This window comes from Chenopodium album, chromosome 3 (genome assembly GCF_948465745.1).
Source record: "Chenopodium album chromosome 3, dcCheAlbu1.1, whole genome shotgun sequence".
Classification (NCBI taxonomy): Eukaryota; Viridiplantae; Streptophyta; class Magnoliopsida; order Caryophyllales; family Amaranthaceae; genus Chenopodium; species Chenopodium album.
Window position 1 is genome coordinate 3,861,586 of NC_137836.1, and position 22,232 is coordinate 3,883,817.

Here is a 22,232-nt window from a genome sequence, read left to right on the forward strand (position 1 = left end):
TCAAGGTTCAAATTAGAACGAACAAAGCAATATATAATGAGTTAAAAAGATTGTAAAAAAATATTACAAGTAGGTTGATTTTGAGATTTAAAAAACTTAACTGAAATACTACGTGACTAAGGTTGAAAAATTTAATTGTATATTTTTTTTATTGCGTATCTATGACCCGATCAATTACAATTTTACAACTCGACTCATTCTAACTCACAACTTGATCAAAGTAAACTTAAACGAAGTCGTTACATTTATGACCCGAACCAGTAAACAAATTGACACCCCTACTAATACGAGATCTATTCCACAACTAAAACCTGCGCGTTATTATATGGTTTGGACTTTCTTTGTGTGGAGTGTAAAAGTGACACTAGGCCCAAATTCAGTACAATATTTGCTTACCAATTTCTTTTGCAGACAATACTTACTGTTTTATTTACGAAAAAATGTACAGTACAATATCATACATATATTTACAGAAATACTTTGATTCCAAGTTGTTGTTGCTTATTTTGAAGTAATACCACAAATCTACTAAGGCCATACTTTGATATGCGACATATATTAAAGTGAAGATAAATTGTTTTGTTCTCATTTAATTTCCTAAATAAATTACAATTTTATTTATGACATCATCAACACTTAGATTACTAGAGTGACACCACACAAACTTAGCTTTTCCTCACATCATTCAAAGTCAGATTATTTAGGGTTTGAAAGCACAAGTTGTGTGGACTTAATTTTGGTGGTCCAATACCAAATGAGGCCCAAATGAGGCACAAATGCAGCCCAAATGTATGTTAAATTTTTTTTGAAAAGGAAACCTTGCCAAGCAAGACATTATAAGTATGCTATCTGTGATGCACATTATACACACAAGTAGTTCAATTTCTTAGACATGACTTCCAATACTACTTCTTCGGGAAGTATTAAAAGGCAAGTTGAATGTCGACATGGCATTCCGGCGAAGCATTCAATAGTGCGCAGGGGCGTGAATACTGGAAGGAGCTTCCTTGGATGCCCATACTGGTAGGTACATTCTTAAGCGCAAATTCGATACAATCATATATGTTTGTATTTCCTTTAACCTCCTCCCGTACTTGTGTGTCATAATTTCACAACACAGGATAATGCTCGAGACTGCGGCTTTTTCAAATGGGAATCTGGAGATGAAGGTCAAGTAGAAGAAACAATTGAGTTACTAGAGAAGAAAATCAAGCAGCTGAATGAAGACAATGATAACTTAATCTGAGAGATACGTGAGTTAAGGGAAGATCTATCAAATACTGTGTCTACCATAGCAAAATTATGTGGGGAAAATTTAGGACTAAATCAGCGGATTAAGTACTTAACTATAACTATCTTACTCGCCTTTGTTGTAATAGTGGTTTTATGTCGGTGAGTAGATTATGAGTTGCAACTTGGTTGTATCTTATTAGCCTTTTATATAAGAATGAGTTAGCAAGGCTAGTGTTGTCATCCTTGTAATGGTCCAAGTGAATGCTTAATAATATATAATTTGTATTAAAGTGGCCCTTCTATAACTCAAGCGTGTTGCAAAGAGCAATTTATTAAATAACATTTGCATATATTACAACATTTTGATCATAAAGTAAATACTCAATACATAAAAACATAGATAGGTAGATATTGTGCACTTGTAACACATAGCTTAGATGGACCCTAAAAACCACCAACACGGCTTGCGAAGGCTTAGAATAAGGATCTTCTGGCGCTTGGATGGCCCTAGAAAAAAAATACACGCGTTGAAGCATGATGTAACAAATATAATATGTAATTTGTTAACATTTTTTTTATAAGGGAAAAGACTATAAACGGGGAAATTACTCATAAATTTAATAATCTACCTTGAAGAACACATCCGCTTTCACTGCCGGAGTGTACACACGCTTATCCATAGCTGCAACAACATCACTAAGCCACATATAAATAGTACCCCACATAGGCCATGCCTAGGGTGTGAGAAACCAAAACTATAGTTTCCAGGAATATCATTCATTAGCAAATTCATCGTTTGCTCACCATGCCTAGTCTCTAACAGGACAACAATTATAGGCTTATGAGTCTTGTACAATTGATGGAAATGTTGGATTAGTGATGGTCTACCAATTCCACGAACATTCCAACAACAAACATGGGAATGGGGTGGAAGGGGAACAAAATGGTCATTAGTAAGTCTTTTTGCTAGATCGCCCTCAAATACAGTGAAATCAACCATATGATTCCTGGGGACTTTACTACTACACTCATCTATTCCTACCCAAAGGTGAAGGATATGTGGAAAAGGTGGAATCGAATAAACTTGAAAAGTGTCGGTGTAAGGTCCAACACATAAACGAATTGAAGCATAGTCTAATTCCGATACAGGGGCATCAAAATTTATGACAGGTTATGGGTCCAGTAGGTGCAATGCTGGTTTAACATGACAAGGGTCAAAGGATGAAGGTGGAAGACACCCTAAGGACCAGTTAAGAAACACATCAAATTCAGTTCGGATAGGGTAAGTGTCAAACAAGTTTGGTATATGAGCAGGGCGGGGAGGATCACTAGACCCAGCACGTCTCATAAACAAACTGTTAAATAGGTAGTGGTCACTCTTACTAGGGTAAAGAATGAGAGCACAAATTGTTTCCATCGTAAGAGTGGCTAGTATTTCACCATCATCATCAACGAAAATATACTAATATTCCGTGAAATCTAATTCCGGAACAACTCCTGTAGGAGGATCGAAGAACAGAACAGCCGGCGTGTGACAATTAGTTATGGCACGCCTAGGCATTTTGAACAAAGTTGACAAACTAGGGTTTTAAAAGAAAGTGAGGGCTAGAGAGTATGGATGCATGAAGAAGACGATCGAGGGTACCCTTTATATACCCAAGCAGCAGACAACAATATTAAATGTTAACAAAAAGTAGTTGGGACTTAGGAGTTAAAATTAAAGATAAAAAGGTTACATTTATATGTACAATAAGTTGGGTAGTAGAATAACAAAGTAGCACAATATGTAACGACCTATTAACATGTAATTTGAGTTTTAACTTTTAACAACTACACGTAGTGAATAAGTAAGTGTTAAAAAAATACGTATAAATTGGGCCGAAATATAAAATGTAAACGAATGAGAGGAGATACATAAGTGCGTATGGTATATCATCGTAAAATTAGGTAATGAAATCTAATTTGGTGGTAGTTTTACTTTTAAAGACTACGCGTAGTTAATTCGGTTATAATCAAGATTCAATCAAAGGGCCCAAGAATAAAAATTTTATTGTTAATTTGTGCTTAATTTTCTATTTATCCAATAACAAAATTCTTACCATCAAAGTTAGTTATATTACTTTGAATAAGATTTTATGATGATGTAATACCATTTCTAAACTTGAAGATTGGTCTAGTTTAAGAGCACTCGTAATTTTTTGTTTGATTTGTCTATTAATATAAGTACACACAAAGCATTAGTTGTATTATTTTTAATCACGCTATTTGACACAAATAATGCGTTTAGTGATTTGGAACCCATACATAGGATGAATAATTAATACATTTGATGGATTTTAGAATACTTTTATATTACAAATGGGTCATACTTTTATAATTTTTATGCTAAGAACATCCTTTCACTATTAATGTTATGCGATAAGTATTTTATGTTGATTTATTTTGTTGACAAAGTTTAAGGACATTTTTTTTCAAAAGAGGATATTCAGATGGTGCGGTGCCCTCTACCATTGAAATAATCCTTGCTCCGCCACTGGCTGTCAATTAAAAATAATAAATCCTAGTTGTGATACTCATTAAATTGGTATGAATAAATATAGTTTATGCATGTTAAAGTCTCTAAAATTAATTATTTCTTTTAAAGTCAAGTGAAGTTCCCAAATGTAAAAGTCAAATGAAGAAAAAATTTAAAATATTATACTTCCTCTATTTTTTTTAAACTTGACCTGTTTCTTGAATCACATTTGCCAATACAAAACTGTAAGTGATAATTATAAGAGTTATATAGTATGATAGTATTTTGAGACAAATTCAAAAAGATCTCACATGAACATGGTTTTCATTACATATTATTCACAAAAGACGGTCATATCATGAGTAGTGAATAGTGTAGAAGTCAAAGCGTGTCATGTAAAAAAGATTGGAAGAAGTATGAATCTTCAATATTTGTATCATTTTGATAAGGAAAATAATATTGTTGGCAACCAGGAGATAATATATTATGATGCATAAATAAGTCCTCATGTTTTGTTTTACATGCAACAAACCCCTTAGCACAGTAATTAAGACAGTTGGGGTTTATATGCTATAATAAACCGTAAAATAGGATGAATGTTTGTTAAGAGTGTAATTCAGTGAGACAAGTCACCATGTGCTTCAAATAAGGGTAATAGTATAATTTTTTCCTACAATACCTTTCCTTTTATACTATGTTGCAACTTGCAAGTTTTGTGAAATTTTCGTTTTAAGGAATTGTTGCAAGTAAAATAAAACAGAGGAAGTCAGCACTACGAATAATAGGGACACACTTGTAGAAGTAACATATAGATGGCACCTTCCTATTATCACATTTGACAAATGCAAGTTTTAAACTTCAATCATCAACGTTGCCACATTATAAGTAGTGGTTATTAATAAAATATACATATAGACGATTTGGTTGATTAGATTGATTGCAGAACTCATGAGTTCAATTTCACAAAGTTTACTCTACCAAGTAAGGGACGTAAATAAATACTCCGTACTTTGGTTAAAGCAGCTACATTGATAAATTAAAAAACGTTCGTAAAACATAATGTGTTCCATGTGTCAATTTTTCTACATTCGACATGTGATAAATATGTGACACATGTCACTATAAACATGACTTGTCACCTTCTCACCAGTTGTAGGGTTTGCATCTAAAGAATACTTGTAACAAGGCTTCAACTCAAGCCCAACAAATCTTAGAATCGTAGTCATTGTTTAATTGTGTCATTATAACCAACACAATTAAAGTTCACTTAATTGGTCCTTTATTATACTATTTGTTTCTAATAGGTAATGATTGATTGTGGCAACTAAAAACGCTTCTAGAAGACATTGATTCGAAACCTAAAGTATAACCAAGCAACCCGGGACATCGGCCGGGCCGCACATTATTATTTTATTCTATTAGTATTTTTTTATTTTATGCGTTACCAATACTAAATACCAAAATGTTGTTGACAATGCTGTGGCCCAAATTTGAATATTTTGGGTTGAGGATGAATTGGGCTAATGGACCCAAAACCACATATGTGTTCCACTTATTACTTGAGACAAGCACGAAATAAAATGTCCAATTGATTTACTGCGTGATTTTTTTTCCCTACAGAATACATGAAAGTGTTTGCAAAATTTGATACAGTGAAAACCATAATAATTATCGGAAGACTATTCAATGGCTACAATAAAATTGTAGCTATTGTAATTAGTTTTAATCTTCACCCTTTATTTTTAATGAACAATCTTGTCCATCCATCCACTTAACTTAATAAAAATTTAATTTAAAAAATAATAATAATAAAATTAAAAATTAAAAAAAAAAAAAAAAAAACAAAAAAACTAGATTGATTAAAATAATTTTTTTAAAAAAATACAGTTTTTTGATAGGTTTCTGAAATTTAACTTTGCCATTAACGTCTATACCATCCATTTCTAAATTCAAAGGATTCTCCAATATCCATTAAAAACCAACATTTAATTTTAGATTATCAACAATAACTATACTAGGTATGCAGTACTCTAGTCTCTACATTATTACAAAATCCTTACAAAAATCAATCATCCTCCATGATGCATAAAACAAAATCAGAAAAAAAAAAGGCAAAAAAAAGGCGAAGAAGATGAAGATAATCAATGTAAGATATGTCAATCTCTAATTTCAAGAAACCAATTATTTGAAAAAAAAAATAAAACAAAAAATTAATAATCATCCAATAAGATATATACCATAGGTTTTATCATGTGATCAAATTTTACAGTATTAAAAGAAGTTTAAATCATTTTCATATCAGTTTTTTAATTCGAAATCTAATAACTAATTGTAATTTTTTTTCGAAAACGATGTACTTATATTTTGATTAAATGATCTATATAGATTTTTGTATATAGAAATTGACTTCTTATTATATTTTAACTCAGCTAGATGGATGGATAGGATGAAATTTATAAATTGGAGGGCTAATATTCACTTAGTTACAATGGCCACAATTTTATTGTAGGCATTTGAAAATTTTCGAATAATTATCAAAACCAAAAAAAAAAATTTATACTCCGCCACGAGTGTCTACGGATTTTGAATTCAAAGGTTTGCTTTGGTATACTCCATAACAAGTGCATATTGGGATATACACGGTTATGCAAATATTTGTCATGACTGAGTCAATTTATGATCAAATCCAATGTTTTATTTAGTATGTAATCAAGTTCTGAAAAACATCTATATATATTCTTAACTCTTTATGTAAGACATGGAAAATGCGCTTGTCTTGGGCCCAACTCAATGATGTGTGAGCCCAATCAGTAGTTGGGCCACAAAAAAAAAAACAGGGGTATCTTAATTTGTGTACCAATAATTGCGGTGAGTGTCTAATCGTCTTAAACCATGGTAATAATACAAACAAATGTCGGTAATACTACAAACAAATGTCATTCTTCGCACGCATCTTATGATCACCTCTGATAATTACTACACTATCAAAAACATTACTCGACATGAAAAAAAATAAGCCTAGGTTTTGAATCACATGAGAGTTTTAATCTGTTACTGATACAACTCTAAACATGCCAACTTCCACGAATTTTTTTTGCAAACATAACAATGCCTATTTCTACCTTTTCTGTTTGATCCTCTTATTGTCCCGATCACAAATTGGTGTCTCCTTACGTGTCACACCTACTCCTTCACACCTTCGCCTTCCTCGTGGCAAGACGATCATATTCGTTACATCCTGGAAACGGATACATGACATACAAAACCGTCACTTCATTATACATATTGCAAATTCTTAATAAGCACACTATGGTCTTCTATCTAGTCCCAACCCCAAGCATACCTTATGCACGATCATCCCACCAGGTGGTTGCGTGTCCCTTGCAAGCCGGCAGTGTCTTTCCCCATATGCAACATCTACCATCTACCACAAAGTATTTCCTTAATTGTTATTATGGAGCATACATTACACACTTACATATGAAAGGTAGCTATTATGATTAAAACAATCATTTAAGGATCACTTACACCCAACCTCCCGAAATCGCCAGATCTTTGGCGATCTGCCTTCGTTGCCCTCCGAATTTCCTTCATGGTCCATACTTTTATCCGAGGATACACACCCCACTCCACGGGTTCATTATCAAGACGATCAAGGTATAAAATCTACAACATTCCAAACAACGATAAACATGTTTTACAATATAGTAAAAATACACCTTACATTGCAACTACTTAGGAAGAATGCTTACAACAGAAAACATTGCGCATCCACCGCATCCCCCAGCATATCCTGCAGCATAAAACCGACGTGCGAAGCTTGCAACACTGTCCATCAATTTTTTCAAAACCAAAGCACACCAGTCATACTCTGCACAATCCATCACACAACTTAGGGCTGGTAATAAATCAGCTGCAAGTCTTGGTGATTGAGTAGGACACAAGACCAGGTGGAGAGCAACAATAAGGAATATTGACTTGAATTCCTCTTCTTCATCGTCCTCAAAGGGTGCCTCTAATCTATCCAGCATTTTAGTGGTGACTGGGATACCAAGTGAGCTATACACACGCCCACAACCTCTACCTGATCTTGACTCCCATGTTTTCCCATATTTTATTAGTACCTTTTGCACCTTGCATCGAATCTCATCATCCATAGTAGTTGTTGTTGGCACAGACCTACAACCGTTTGGGATGCCTAATATCCATTGAACCTGGTTCTTTGAAAAACAAAACTCACGTCCATCAGGACCAATTAGCCTTTTATTTATGGGATCAATTCTAGTCATTACCCAATACGCTAGCTGCCGGGGTAATTGCATGTCTGCAACAAAATGAAGAAGTCCCCCGAGTCCCATCTCTGTCACCCATCTAGTCCTTTTTTCATCGAATTTCTGACAAATACGCCCAAAAGACTGAATACGGCAATTGATATTTGGTGGCTGCCAATCAAGAATTCACTTTGTTCACCGCAAACTTTAAGCAACAATATCATAACTGATAATATCATAATTGCCAATATATACAATATCACTAGAGAAATTACACAAAACACTCACCCTACAAAAAAAAAGTGATTTCTCTTTCAATACTTGACCATTTGCCTTCACCAAACCGCCCACACTTAAGCTATCATCCTGTAAAGTAAAACTATCTATCAGGGGATTCAGGACAGAGCCCATACATCCAATAGGCGTATACACATACCTGTCGATGGCCAAGTTTTACCTTAAATAACTCCGGTTGTAAATCTATATTTTTTATCAAGGACCTGGGAGAATCTACCTGTGTCAATGTATTCAATTGTGATTACAGCTGTATAAAACATTCTCATTATACTACAAACCACCGTTAGAACAATACCTCTTCTGCTTTGATTTTCTTATCCTCACGCATTCTCTTACCCATATCAATTCCCAAAAAAAAAAAAAACAATCTCCTACATCAATTAGGCACCTACAATAATTTAAACAAACATAAATAATAATACATGAAGGCCTTAACGTCAAATAGCTCATTTGTAATACTACCATTAGAGCATAAGTACCAAATATTACCATATTTTATGGTTATAGTAGTTTCCTTTAAAAAATTATAAGCTATAGGTTTAATAGAAGATAATATTATCACAACTTTTAGCTATTATCTAGAGTAATTTAGGGAACAACTGTACTCTGTATATGATCAAACGAATGGGCAGCCCACCTTACGCTTTGAGCCCTAAAATCTGACATGGAATCAAGCATATCTTGTACAAATTATCTTACGTAATCTGGCAATTATCCAGAACACGCATGTAATTAATCTAGGTTATACATGAGTGTTATTCTAGGTTGGATTTACATGTAATTAATCTAAGTTATAGCAATAATCCAACAGATTACATCATTGAACACAGTTTTTGCAAAAATTTAATAAATTGACATAGCTATGACAACCAGTTGTTCAAATTAATTTCCACATACTGCGTAATCACAACAATTTGCTAATAGCTCAGATCTATAGTTGAAGAATAATTTAACAAACTAACACCCAATTGAACAACCGAAGTAGATTCAACTCACCTGTAGACAGTAATCGGTAAACACTACGCCCGTCCAGATGGCCGCTGTTGAAGGTATACAGCGGAGTATCAGTTCGCCTTTCTTGAGCAAACGACGCCAATACCAGATCAATGAAAGATTAAATTGAAAAATACGAATCCCTAACGTGTCGGCTGGCTTTAATTTCACAGCGTTATTGTTGGACTTGTAACCCCGTTAACGAAGTATGATGAGTCAATAGCGCCAGGGTGGATAATGGGCCACGGAGGACAGTATTGGTTTTACTGTAATGTCCTTACTCATAGTGAAACATGGCGAAAATGACCCTATGATAAACGCGGCATGTTTATCCAAAGGATAAATATGAATTTTGCGCTATAAAAGGGCCCTGGTTTTTTAATTTAGTAACATATTTTCCTCACCAAAATGATTTTAGGGCTCAGTTTAACAAAATTGCCTTGCGCCACTTTTAATGTTAGCAATTGTAGCCCCGCCTCTGGTAGTAGGATATGTGTTTTTTTACAATAAGGTCACGAGTTCAAATTTAGGCTCCGTCCCCTGTCTCTCTGAAGCTTGTCTTGCAAAGTTGACCGATTAATAATTAAGGTTGTTTTATTTTCTTGCTTAACCAGATGAGAGAGAATATATAGCAGAGATATGTACAATTAGGCGCCTAAGGCACATGAACACATTGCAGCTCCAAGGATGGAGTCATGAAAACAACAGTCTTGTTCTAGTATATGACTACATGGCTAATAAGAGCCTCAACGAATTCCTCGCAAGGCAAAAGTTCTTGGACGGGAAGACAAGGCACAAAGTAATTACCAGCTTAGCATCATCGGGCATTATTGTTGTACCTCCGTGAAGAATGTGGTGATCCGGTAGTGCATAGAGATGTGAAGCCTAGAAATGTCATGCTAGATGCAAAGTTCAACCTGCATCTTGGTGATTTTGGGCTTTCTAGGTGCCTAGGTTGCTAAAGAACACAACGGGAGTCACCACAATGGTAAGCTACACCGGGAAGGCAACAACTAACTGAGTCGGATGTGTATAGCTTTGGTGTAGTTGCATTGGAGATGGTGTGTGGGAAGAGGTTTAGTGACCTCCTAGGCGAAAGTTGCTTGGATCAAGCATGAGATATGCATGCAAAGGGTGCATTGGTAGAGTGTGTGGATCCCTAGGTTGCACGGAAACGGGAAATGGAAACGGAAACGAGGAATCGGGGAAACGAAAATTATTAAATTATGAGAAACGGGGAAACGAAAAAAATTAAAATAAATAAAGATATTTACTTCATATCAGAATATAATACCAATTGATTAAAGACCAAACTATTTCTTTTTTCTAATTCAATGTCCCCACCTTCAGTCATCTTCCTCTTCTTCTCAAGCAATAAGAATATATATGCAGAGTTGCAGACAATTCAAGATCATCACTTGCGAATAAAAACTAAAATTGTTCATCATAACAAGACAAAGTAGTTTAGGCTTTTCCTCTAACTCTTAATCTTCTACATACGGCCATACAAGAGTCACACAGATGAACGATGACGGTAATTTGTAAGATTATTTCCTTTCTTTCTCAAATTAAAACAAAAATAAACCCCAAATCACCAAGGTTTAATTGCTTTTTCAAAGGGGAAACGCTTTTATATACCCCTGATTAAGTTTCCCCAAGGTTTCCAAACTTTCAAATGGTGTGAGACGTTTTGCAAAGCCATGAAACTTTCAAATACGTTTCGAAACGTGTTTCGAAACGTAGAACGTTTCCGAAACGTTTCGGAAACGATACGTCAATGAATTTTGACGTTTCCGTGCATCTGAGGTGGATCCTAAGCTAAATAAGGAGTTTAACAAGGAAGAAGCTCTTAGGGTTTTAAGTGTAGCACTAGCAGTCTAGCATGCTTGCATTTGGAATTGAACTTGAGACCAAAAATGCGAAAAGTGGTGATGATTTTGCTAAATTCTGATGAACCTCTAATAGAACTCCCTAGTATTCGTCCTAAAGGAGTGTATGTATGTGTCTCTTTATGGATTTTCAAATCCACCTACTATGACTAGCTCTTGTGATAGTACTCCTTTATTCTCATGGCCTGATTACCCTTCTTCATTCGATAGTGCCAATTACTTGCCAGATCAATCTTTGACACGTTAACTACTACTACGTAGGTTAATACTCTATTTCTTATTTTCTTTGAAATAAAGCACTAGGTTAATACTCTATATATATATCAAAGTAGTTTAATCTTTGAGAAGTTCATTATTGTTATACATAATGTTTTATGGGAAATTCTCAATGATAACTCTCTGGTTTTGCTTATTTATTTTTATTGGTAGTCATTTTTTTTTATTATTATCAATGATAGTCTTTTAGTATAAAATTGAAAAACATACTCAGTAGTCTTATTGAAGCTAAACACGTCAATCGACTATTAAATTTAACTGCAGTCAACCATTATCACCATGAAAGATGTCAGCTGATCGTAGTTAAATTTAACGGTCAATTAACATTTTTAGCTTCGATCAATAAGGCTACGGAAGTAAGTTTTTAATACTACAAGGCTATCATTGATAACAAAAAAAAAAAAAAATGGCTTCCAATATCGAATAAGGGCATGTTCACATTTACTTAATTTCAGTTCAGTTCAGTTCAGTTCAGTTCAGTTTAGTCAGCTCCAATCAGTTTAGTTCAGTTCAGCTCCTAATTTCTCTCTCTCATAAAATATTCATTTCATCTCAGTTCAGTTCAGGTCCAAATAGTTCAGTTCAGTTCAGCTCCAATCAGTTCAGTTCAGTAAATGTGAACATACCCTAAGACTATTAATCGACCTAATGTCATGAAAATTTTCATATCTTACATTACACATAATGATTCGTATATAATACGAAGTATATTAATATACATACAATTCAAGACTTGGTCAACTGAATTCTTGGGATAACAAATCCAATGTGACGTCCCACGTAAATCTTTATTAATACGTAAATCTTTGTTATGATTTTGTGTTTTTAATTAATCAAGTGATTATATGTATATAAATAGGACATCAAACAAGATTGATGTTCTACCAAATATCATAAATACATACGAAGTATATTTATAATATCTCTTCTTCTTTTTTTGAGCTTTCAATCCGATTATTTAGGCGAGATGAGTTTTTCACCCGCATCAACCAACAAAAGGTAAGCATAAACAACTTCCCTTAATATTTGAAGGCTGAAAAATCTTACATTACCCAGGTACAGGGTACACTCATCAAGATTATTTATTGCTCATTTAATGATTAAATGAGCAATAATCATCAAAATGAGAAAAAAAAAAAAAAAAAAAAAAAACAAAACAAAAACAAAAATACGAAGGTCAAAGTAATATTTCAGAAGGATGTACAAAGTTCTAGTTTATAATTGTACTTAATTACATTGCTTTTATATTAGGTTGTGATTGTAATAGTGTGGGTTTACCTGATAAAAAAAAAAAATCAAACAAAAATCATAAATTAGTAATTAGCACATCTTTTAGTTTTTTTTTTTTTTTTTTTTTGACAGGGCACATCTTTTGGTTGATTATAGCTAGAGACTGTTTTTTTGTCATATGCTTCTAACTTATAATACTATGTATATCTTTGTTACAAGTATTACTTTAATTTGTATAGTATTTATTAACTATGAAAATATCATTAAAAATCGCCTCCAAATTGTAATTTCACGATATTATATTAAAGTTTGCAAAATATTTAGAATGTTCAAACTAGTACAAGTATTGCTAGATGAACATAAGATGATATTAGTTGAGATATAGTCAAATTTAATTTGCATAATTGGTCATCGTTCTCTAATTTAAAATTAATATATTGTAATTAGATTGGATGGAAAGGTCGCAATAGTAACAGGAGGAGCAAGTGGAATTGGTGCAAGCACAACAAAACTCTTTTGGGAAAATGGAGCCAAAGTCGTAATTGCTGATATTCAAGACGATCTAGGCCAAAAATTGGCAAAGAGTCTCAAAAACGACAACATCGTGTACTTCCACTGCAACATATCAATAGAAGAAGAAGTTCGCGACCTTATAGACTACACAATCTCTAAGTATGGCAAGCTAGACATCATGTACAACAATGCAGGCATAAGGGACAAGCCTAGAGGTTCGATTTTGGACTCGACTCAAGAGGAGGTGGATCGAGTCCTTAGAGTGAACCTATATGGTTCATTCTTTGGAGCCAAGCACGCTGCTCGAGTCATGGTGCCACAAAAGGAGGGTTGCATATTGTTCACTTGTAGTGTATGCACACTAATAGGAGGTATTGCAACGCACCCTTACACTATGTCTAAGCATGCTATTTTAGGGTTGGTGAAAAATTTAAGTGTTGAGCTTAAGCAACATGGTATAAGGGTGAATTGTATCTCCCCTTCGGGTGTATTCAGTGGCATGGCACCGAGGCTTAATGGGGCTCAAGGGGTTTTGATGACCGAGGACGTTGCTCGAGCGGCTTTGTATCTAGCTAGTGATGATGGAAGTTTTGTGAATGGACATAATCTTGTGCTAGATGGTGGATCTAGTGCTGTTAATTCATCCATGGGATTCGCGTTCAGTTCAAGTTAAACAAACTAAAAAAAAAATTTAGCATATGTTGAAGATTTGGTGTTATGTGAACAAATGTTTGAAATGGTACTTATTCACTAGATGTATGTGGAAGTGAATAAAAACCTACGTCTGACTTTGTTGTCGATTTGTTAATAAAAATACAATTTCAGAAAGAAGAAAAAAAAGGCGAGGTTACTCTGACGAGCCCTTTCCCTAAATAATGTTGGGAGATTATCTAATTCCCAAATTACAGCTACTCTTTTTTTTAATTCTCACTATACTGTCCACGTCACCGGTTCAGTGGGAATTTTTTTTTTTTAAAAAAAAAAAATGGGTTTATTAGAAAACCGCTACTTCAAGTAGCGGTGTGCTACTGAAAACCGCTACTTGAAGTAGCGGTTTGTATTTACTAATTAATTTTTTAATAAATCACTTTCTCCCCTTCCATTGTAAAGTAATTCAGCGGAATCATCCAAAAAGAAAATAAAATATAAAAATTCGAACGACACTCCTCAAGTAGCCTTCCAACGCAGCAATCCCTCGCGCTGGAAGCCGTTTTCGCCACCATTGACGCCTTCCTACGGTTGTTTGCCGACAATGATTGCTGTGAGAATATAACCAAAAACGAGGATATATCAAAGGATTTGTGATTGCCGACACCGATTGCACCGATTATCAAAGGTTTATGGAACTTGGGGATACAACTATTCAAGTACTTGAAGGTTTAATTTTGACTGATTTACAGATATTTTGTTTTTAAAGAAAAACTTACAAAACAAACCCATAAACCGCTACTTGAAGTAGCGGTTTTAATTTCATAAACCGCTACTTGAAGTAGCGGTTTACAAAATTAAAACCGCTAACACCGCTACTTGAAGTAGCGGTTTGTTGCTGGACCAAGAAAAAAATAAAACCGGTTTGTTTTCCTTAGCTGACGTGGACGGTATAGTGGGAATTAAAAAAAAGAGTAGCTGTAATTTGGGAATTAGATAATTTCCCAACATTATTTAGGGAAAGGGCTCTACTCTGACCATAGGATAATATTAGCCCTCTCATATTATGCTTTTGGGAACAATTACGCTAATCTACCCCAAGGATTCTCCTATCACTTAAAATGTTAAACCTACTTAATTAACCACGCCCGTGCTAAGTGATAAGGGCTGACCAAAGCTCAATAAATAGGCCCAAAAACAAATAAATTATACATAGCATACCCAAGTTAATAAAGACATCCAACATATCTTATTGTTTCTAAGTGGGAGAATGTTTTCACTTTAAAACTCACATATTGAAGACAGATTATACATAACATCAGGGATTGATTTTCACTCTGCTCTTGTGGCTTTCTAAACAATAAAAAAAAAAAAAACTTAGTTGTACTTTTTAACTAGCACCATGATCTTTATACTCTCTTCATAAAAAAAATGACAATATAATTGACGCATACTTTAAGAAGCTATTAATAAAAATTAGACATAAGCTATTATTAAAAAATATGTTAAAATTTTATGATAGTTCTAATAATTACTTAAAAAATAGGCAAAATTTTCAAAAATCACCTTATTTTAAGTCAATTCGTGATTTGTTTTTGTTATCAACTAATATCTTGAATTAAAATCTGTTTTTAAAATGATACCTTGAATTAAAGTAAGGTACTAGTTCACAAATTGACTCAAACACAAGGTTTTTTTTTTTTTTTTTTTTTTTTTTTTTTTTTTTTTTTTTACAAATTTGCCAAAATATTAAGAGATGTGACGAAATAAAATTATTATACAGTAGAAAGAAATACGTAGTAGAAACATTAAAGTCTTAGTGATTTTACCCATTTTTATCCAAAACTTTACTCCATTTTAGCCTTTAATCCTTTATATTACAAACGAAATTAAATTAGTGTCTTCAAATTAAATTCCAACCATCTTTAACTCTCTCTGTTTCACACTGTCACCACCTGAACAAAAATGGGTCCTCACAATTCAATTTACAACAATTGGGTGTTTACCATATTCATCCTGTATTTATGGTCTCAGTCTAAATGGGTCAACAACATCTGGGTTTCTGGGGCCAACCCAGAATTCGACCCGAATTCACTCGCTCAAGAACTACTAGAAACGGCCAGAAATCCCGCGTTCTTCGATTGGTTGAAGAAAGTGAGAAGAAGAATCCATGAAAACCCAGAACTTGCATTTGAAGAATACAAGACGAGTCAACTCATCAGATCGGAGCTTGACTCACTGGGAATTGAGTACACGTGGCCAGTTGCTAAGACTGGTGTTGTCGGGTCAATCGGGTCCGGGTCACAACCTTGGTTTGCTCTCAGGGCTGACATGGATGCCCTTGCCATTCAGGTTCTTTTTTGGTTTTGGCATATTTCTCTTAAGTTTTTTTTTAAAAAATTATTTCTTGTTTGATTAATTTAGAAAGTGAAAAATAAATCATATTGTCTTCATATCTTGAATTAATTCTCACATTTTTGGGCAAAATTTTTTAGGAAAGTGAGTAAAAAAAATAGTTAGTAGATGATGGAGTTTATACTCCATCTGTGACACATTATTTGCAACGATTTGACATAAAGTACAGAGAAAAAATGTCTAATCGTTGTAAATAATATGTAACGAGGCTGTACATAGAGACAAATGTGATTTTTTCCTCCAATATATCTTTAAAGCATAAAAATAAAGCCTGTCTTTTGAATTTTGTTTCTAAATTAGTTTATTAATGCTGACACTGTATCTCCTTTGGCTACCATTGCTTAAGAACCTGGAATATTGCTGCCAGAATGGATAGTTATTTGGTTGAACTGGATATATCATGTTTGTTTAAAGGCAGTGACTGGTAGATGTTTCACTAAGGACCCTGGTTGGCTTTTGAAGCAAATTTTCCTAGTTAAGGATCGAATTTAAAGGTGTTACATTGGTAATACCTAGACTGCTCGTCGAATTCATGGATGAAGGGTTGATTTAGGAAGAGAGTGGTGCAGTGTTGTAGTGCTTGTAGATATAGTAAGTGGTTACCGAAGGTGAAGGGTTGGGTTTATGGAGAGATTGGTGCAGTGTTGTAGGCTTGTAAGCTACTTTTATGGATCCAACACGGCAATGCTGTGTCGAATTGTTAACTCTTTAGTCCATGTAAATTGGTACAGTAGCTTACAGGGGATGTTTGCAATGGAGTTCTGGTTTGGTTATTGAATATTCAGTGTTGTAGACAAGCTATGGTTAAGGGAGTAAAACTACTGGTCTCTTCTCTCTTGCTGTCTTTTCTAGGCTTTGGATAGGCCCTCAGTAGAAAAATGTCTCTACTTAAAATCGCTTTTGTTACAGTTCTTTTATTACTGATTATAATATTAAAGGGCATTTTAGAGATCGTTTAAATTAATCAACTTTTCATGGATTTTGTCCAATGGCCTTTTGCGCATAAGGGTTTTAATATGGAATCAGATGTTCTGATATCTTTGCCTTTTCATGTGTTAGGAAATGGTAGAATGGGAAAACAAGAGCAAGATCAATGGTAAAATGCATGCTTGTGGGCATGATGTGCATGTCACGATGCTTTTGGGAGCTGCGAAGTTGCTGCAACAGAAGAGGAAAGCCTTAAAGGTGTTTTTATCTCACGCATGAAAATATAAAAAGTTTGTATCCTTATAATTTGCCGTGATCAATTGTTGATGCTGACCAAAAAAATTTGAAATAAAATGTTGATGTATAGACTGTATTAATTTGTAGGGAACAATTAAGCTGATTTTCCAACCAGCAGAAGAAGGTCGTGCTGGTGCATATTCTATGATACAAGAGGGTGCTATTGACAATGTGCAAGCGATTTTTAGACTACATGTTTCGCCTTACGCTCCTATAGGAACAATTGGATCTAGACCTGGCCCTGTGCTTGCTGGTGCAGGCAGATTTGTTGCAATAATTCAAGGAAAAGGTGATACAAGAGATCCAATTTTTGCAGCATCCACCACAATATTGTCGCTGCAACATCTTATTTCTCGAGAGACGGACCCTCTTGATGGCAGAGTAGGTTCCTCCTTCCTAGCGTGCTTAACACATAATTGACACATACTCGTGATCTATTCCGTATAATTTGTCCTACTTAAGATATGAGCCATTGAGTTTTTTGAGCATCTAATTTTAGTGTTACAATTGTGCTCAGTTCTGTCCTACTTGTCTACTTTTCTAACACTGATAATTATCAAAATAAGGGCCCATTAATCATGTATTCATGTGTGACCTTTAAACTGACATAGGTGGTAACAGTGACCATGGTCGAAGGCAGCCAACAGAGAGATATCCCCGAGACTGTTAAGTTTGGGGGGAGTTTTAGGAGTACAACTGCAGAGGGGTTGTCCAATCTTCAAAGAAGGATTAGAGAGGTAAGTCAAACTATACTTGAACACAAATCTTTCCACCAACTTTAAAAAAACTATTGATTTTCTGATTACTGAGAATGTGGTTTCTGATTTCAAATTAGATCTCCTTTTTTCTGTATGTCATGCCTTAAAGCCCTTTTATCACTTATTATTATGCAAATTTCAATGGCCTGAGTGCCTCTCTGCTCAATTTTGAAAGACAATTTTCCTCTCAAGTGTTTAACACGTATTCAAGATATGCACCATTTATTATGAAAAGGTTCACCTTAGGATAATTGTTACTTCATAATTGTTTCCTTGTTTCACTAGGGTCAATTTACTAATTAAAAGGTCTTTTGTATGATATTTGAATCTCATCATGTGATGAACATCTATGAATTCAAGATTGGCTAAAGTAGTTGAGATTAAGATTTTCCTGTAGTTCGTACTTTTAAGTTGAACCGTTTGCATGACGGTCGTTTTTTTTTTTTTTGGTTACACTTTCTCACTTATGGTCCTTATTCTTGTATCCTCCATGGTGCTAATATTAAGTTGACGTATAGACTCCGTCAGATATGTGATTTGCTTGACTGGGATGATAAGTTGACAATATGCTAATGAAAGTTTCTCTGTTTAAAGGTCATAGTGCTGCAAGCAGCTGTGCATCGGTGCACTGCTACTGTTGATTTTATGGAAGAAACAGCAAGGCATTATCCTCCAACCGTCAATGACAAAATGATGTATGACCATGTGAAGGGCATAGGAACAATGTTGCTTGGGGAATCAAATGTGCTTGTTTCTCCATTTCTCATGGCATCAGAAGATTTTGGCTTCTATACGCAGAAAATTCCAGCTGCATTTTTCAACATTGGGATAGCGAACAAAACATTGAATTCAGACAAGCCATTACACTCGGCACACTTTTTTGTAGATGAGGATGCTCTCCCAATTGGAGCTGCACTTCATGCTGCTGTTGCAATGTCCTACTTGAATGACAATGCAGCAATGCAGAGTCAATAAGGAGCTTTGTGAAGCTGGCCTTTATTTGCTGTAAGACGTTCAGTGTACAGGATATGTTCTGATAACTCCATGACATGAAAAATGGTGGCTAATTGAATTCAGGTAACTTGCTCGGTCTGTTTAGTATCTGTGTATTGTATGTTCTTACTACCCCCGTCCAAATTTAGCTGTCACAATAATAGCTAACCACATTATCAACAGGACAACTAATTCAAGACTGAGGGATGCTTATTGTTGCATATTATAGGTTTAGTAGTTCAATTTGATCATTTGATAAATGTGTTTCCCACTCTTTCTCTTCTTTTCCTCTCTTGATACTATACTAATTGTTGGCCTGTTTACAGACTTCAGTTGCCTCGCTTTCTCGACCTTCCACTTCTTGCTACTATATAGACTTGTTTGGTTAATATTGTCAAAGGAGCCTGATATAGGAGAGATTCATTACAAGTGGGCAATCTAAGACATCAAGATTCTGGCAAATTTGTTTCAAGTGTTGTTAATATTTGTAGGCATAATTTGCGTTTCTTTTGGAATAGATATTATGAACACTTTTTTTTTTTAAGCTTATGTCAAAAAGAGACCTATAGGTACTCAAAAATACAAGAAAAATGTTTGGTTCATACAAATGGTCGAATTGAAAGTTAATTGGTATGGTCATGACATTACTTGTGCACGTCTAATTATAAAGTTATGGATGTCTACTTGTCTAGTAATCGAATATTTTATATTAAAATTTCATATCTTTTATTTTATTGATCGGGTGCCTTAAATTTTATACACTTGTTGTTTAAGGTGTTTGAAATGTGTATTAGAACATATCGAATCTTTTATTTAACACGAAAATGATTTGCATGGCTAAAAATATAACTCGACTCCTCTTAGCATACAAGAAATCAAGTAGACTAATTAACGACTAGAAAATCAGTATGTTTAGGAGTAAAGATTAAAAGTAGACCTAAGGAAGCCCTTTTAGCGTAATTTTTCAGATATTTGTTGTAATTAGTGAACATTTAGCTCCCTAATATCCGATAATAAATGGCTATTAAAACACCTAAATACTTGGTTTTAAAAAAAAAATAAACACCTAAATACTTGGATTGTGGAAAATGCATAAAATTTAAACCACTCAGTGTGTAAATGACGGCCTTTGAAACTTTATTGACAGCCCTTGTTTCTTGTTGCTAAAAATTGTACTTGGATTAATTTGCCTTGTAATTTTTGGTGTATAATCATATTGAACTTTCCGATTTCAATTTGTATTGTAGCTGCATCAATACCTTAGTCCAACAAAATGCAGCCTCCAGACTCGCCACCACAAGAGCCAATGACGCCGAGACCCATACAAACGTCACAAGCATCACCACCATCGTCTCCCTCGGAAATTTCACGTGATGCAAGTAACACAATGCAGCCTCCAGGCTCACCACCTGAAGTACCAATGACGCCGAGACCCATACAAACGTCACAAGCATCACCACCATTGTCTCCCTCGAAAATTTCACACAGAACATCACCATCATTGTCTCCCTCGCGAATTTCACATGCACAATTGTCATTTTCAACGAACATTCCACAAGGATCTCCTCATTCAATTACACAAACACCACAAGAATCTCCACGTTCGGGTAAACAAATGCGGCAGAGATCCTCATCATCGGCACAATCAACTCCATCTCCAGGGAATGTTCCTTTGAGCTACCCACCACCCCCAACCCAAACTCCCATAAACGCTACGACAACGGTTGAATGGTCTACCGGACTTTGTGCATGCCACTCGGACATCACAAATTGTAAGTTCTACAACATAAACTTACCTACTCTTCACAACGATTAATAATGTGCTTGTGTTCCGAACTAAATGTCTCAATTAACTTTGAATCAAAACATGTCATGAATTTATATACTACCTCCGTTTCTTATTATGTGCAACAAAGGAATATTTTATGTCTCACAAATAATATCCCTTTGTTGCACATAATTAGAAACGGAGGTAGTATAACAAATTTTTCGTCGAAATGACCACAATCAAACTCAATAACGATTACCAATTCTTCATCATATACTCCTAAAAAGCCTTTTTTTTTTTTTTTTTTTTTTTTTTTTTGAGGAAACCCAAAAAGCTAAATTTCAACATGAATCATAATGTGCCCTTGTAATTTATTCACAATATACCAGTTTTCTCCTGGAATAAATAATACTTCGTATATCGTAAATTATCTAAGCCAGGTAAGTATTCATAAGGTGAATATATTACAACGTAACATTATAAAGCACTAATTTTCTTCAACTTTATACAGAAATTGGAGTTAAATCTATATATTTTGGCAGGTTGTATCACATTCTGTTGTCCATGCATCACATTTGGGCAGATTACAGACATTGTTGATAAAGGCACATCATGTAAGATATCTTCCAGAAAAAGGAGAATAGTCCTATTATTAGTCATGTAAATTATGAACTTCAAGAAAATTTTTAATTTTCCATTTTTTTTCCTGGATGCATACAGCTTGTGCTGTCAATGGAACAGTATACGCTGTGCTGGCTATAGTTTTGGGATGTGCATGCTTCTATTCCGCTATCTATCGTCGAAGGATGAGGCTTCAGTTCAATTTGAAGGGCAGCACTTTAGGGGATTGTTGTATTCATTCATTCTGTGAGATCTGTGCTCTTTCCCAGGAATACCGCGAGCTTCATTTGCGAGGATTCAACTTGGGTTTAGGTAATAATCATCAATATCACCCTTAATTATGCAATCTGCTTTATATGGAGTTTATTCATGGATTCTTAGTGCCCTTTGCTGCATGTGTTTAGGATGGCAAGCCAATATTGATAGACAAAATCAAGCAGCAATTACAACACCACCTCCACACGAAAGCATGAGGAGATAATAGAGTACAATGTGCTAAAAGAAAATCAAAAGGAAATCAACTTCACCATCACCAGCCAAACTGTCGCGATGCAAATGAAAACCAAACCTCCAGAACCTTTACATCAA

At 34.7% G+C, this 22,232-nt stretch overlaps 2 protein-coding genes and 1 pseudogene across 3 annotated transcripts; all 3 read left to right on the forward strand.

The window, feature by feature from the left end:
• The window catches only part of LOC145624738 (L-type lectin-domain containing receptor kinase IX.2-like), a 35,847-nt pseudogene extending 24,402 nt beyond the window's left edge, over positions 1 to 11,445 (forward strand).
• A 996-nt stretch (positions 11,446 to 12,441) lies between these two features.
• Positions 12,442 to 13,898, forward strand: LOC145610630 ((21S)-21-acetoxyl-apo-melianone synthase SDR-like). The gene is made up of 2 exons (XM_081665940.1): positions 12,442 to 12,473; positions 13,152 to 13,898. Exons 1-2 carry the CDS (start codon positions 12,442 to 12,444, stop codon positions 13,888 to 13,890), a joined length of 771 nt encoding a protein of 256 aa, XP_081522066.1. The 3' UTR covers positions 13,891 to 13,898.
• A 1,873-nt stretch (positions 13,899 to 15,771) lies between these two features.
• LOC145623727 (IAA-amino acid hydrolase ILR1-like 3) lies at positions 15,772 to 20,636 on the forward strand. 2 transcript variants are annotated; one of them, XM_081676588.1, is made up of 6 exons: positions 15,772 to 16,217; positions 17,340 to 17,465; positions 17,592 to 17,885; positions 18,116 to 18,241; positions 18,857 to 19,339; positions 20,503 to 20,636. In XM_081676588.1, exons 1-5 carry the CDS (start codon positions 15,831 to 15,833, stop codon positions 19,235 to 19,237), a joined length of 1,314 nt encoding a protein of 437 aa, XP_081532714.1. In that variant the 5' UTR covers positions 15,772 to 15,830; the 3' UTR covers positions 19,238 to 19,339; positions 20,503 to 20,636. The 2 variants fall into 2 exon arrangements, with proteins under 2 accessions (XP_081532714.1, XP_081532713.1); XM_081676587.1 differs by lacking the exon at positions 20,503 to 20,636 and adding an exon at positions 19,582 to 19,894.
• The last annotated feature ends 1,596 nt before the right edge of the window (positions 20,637 to 22,232 follow it).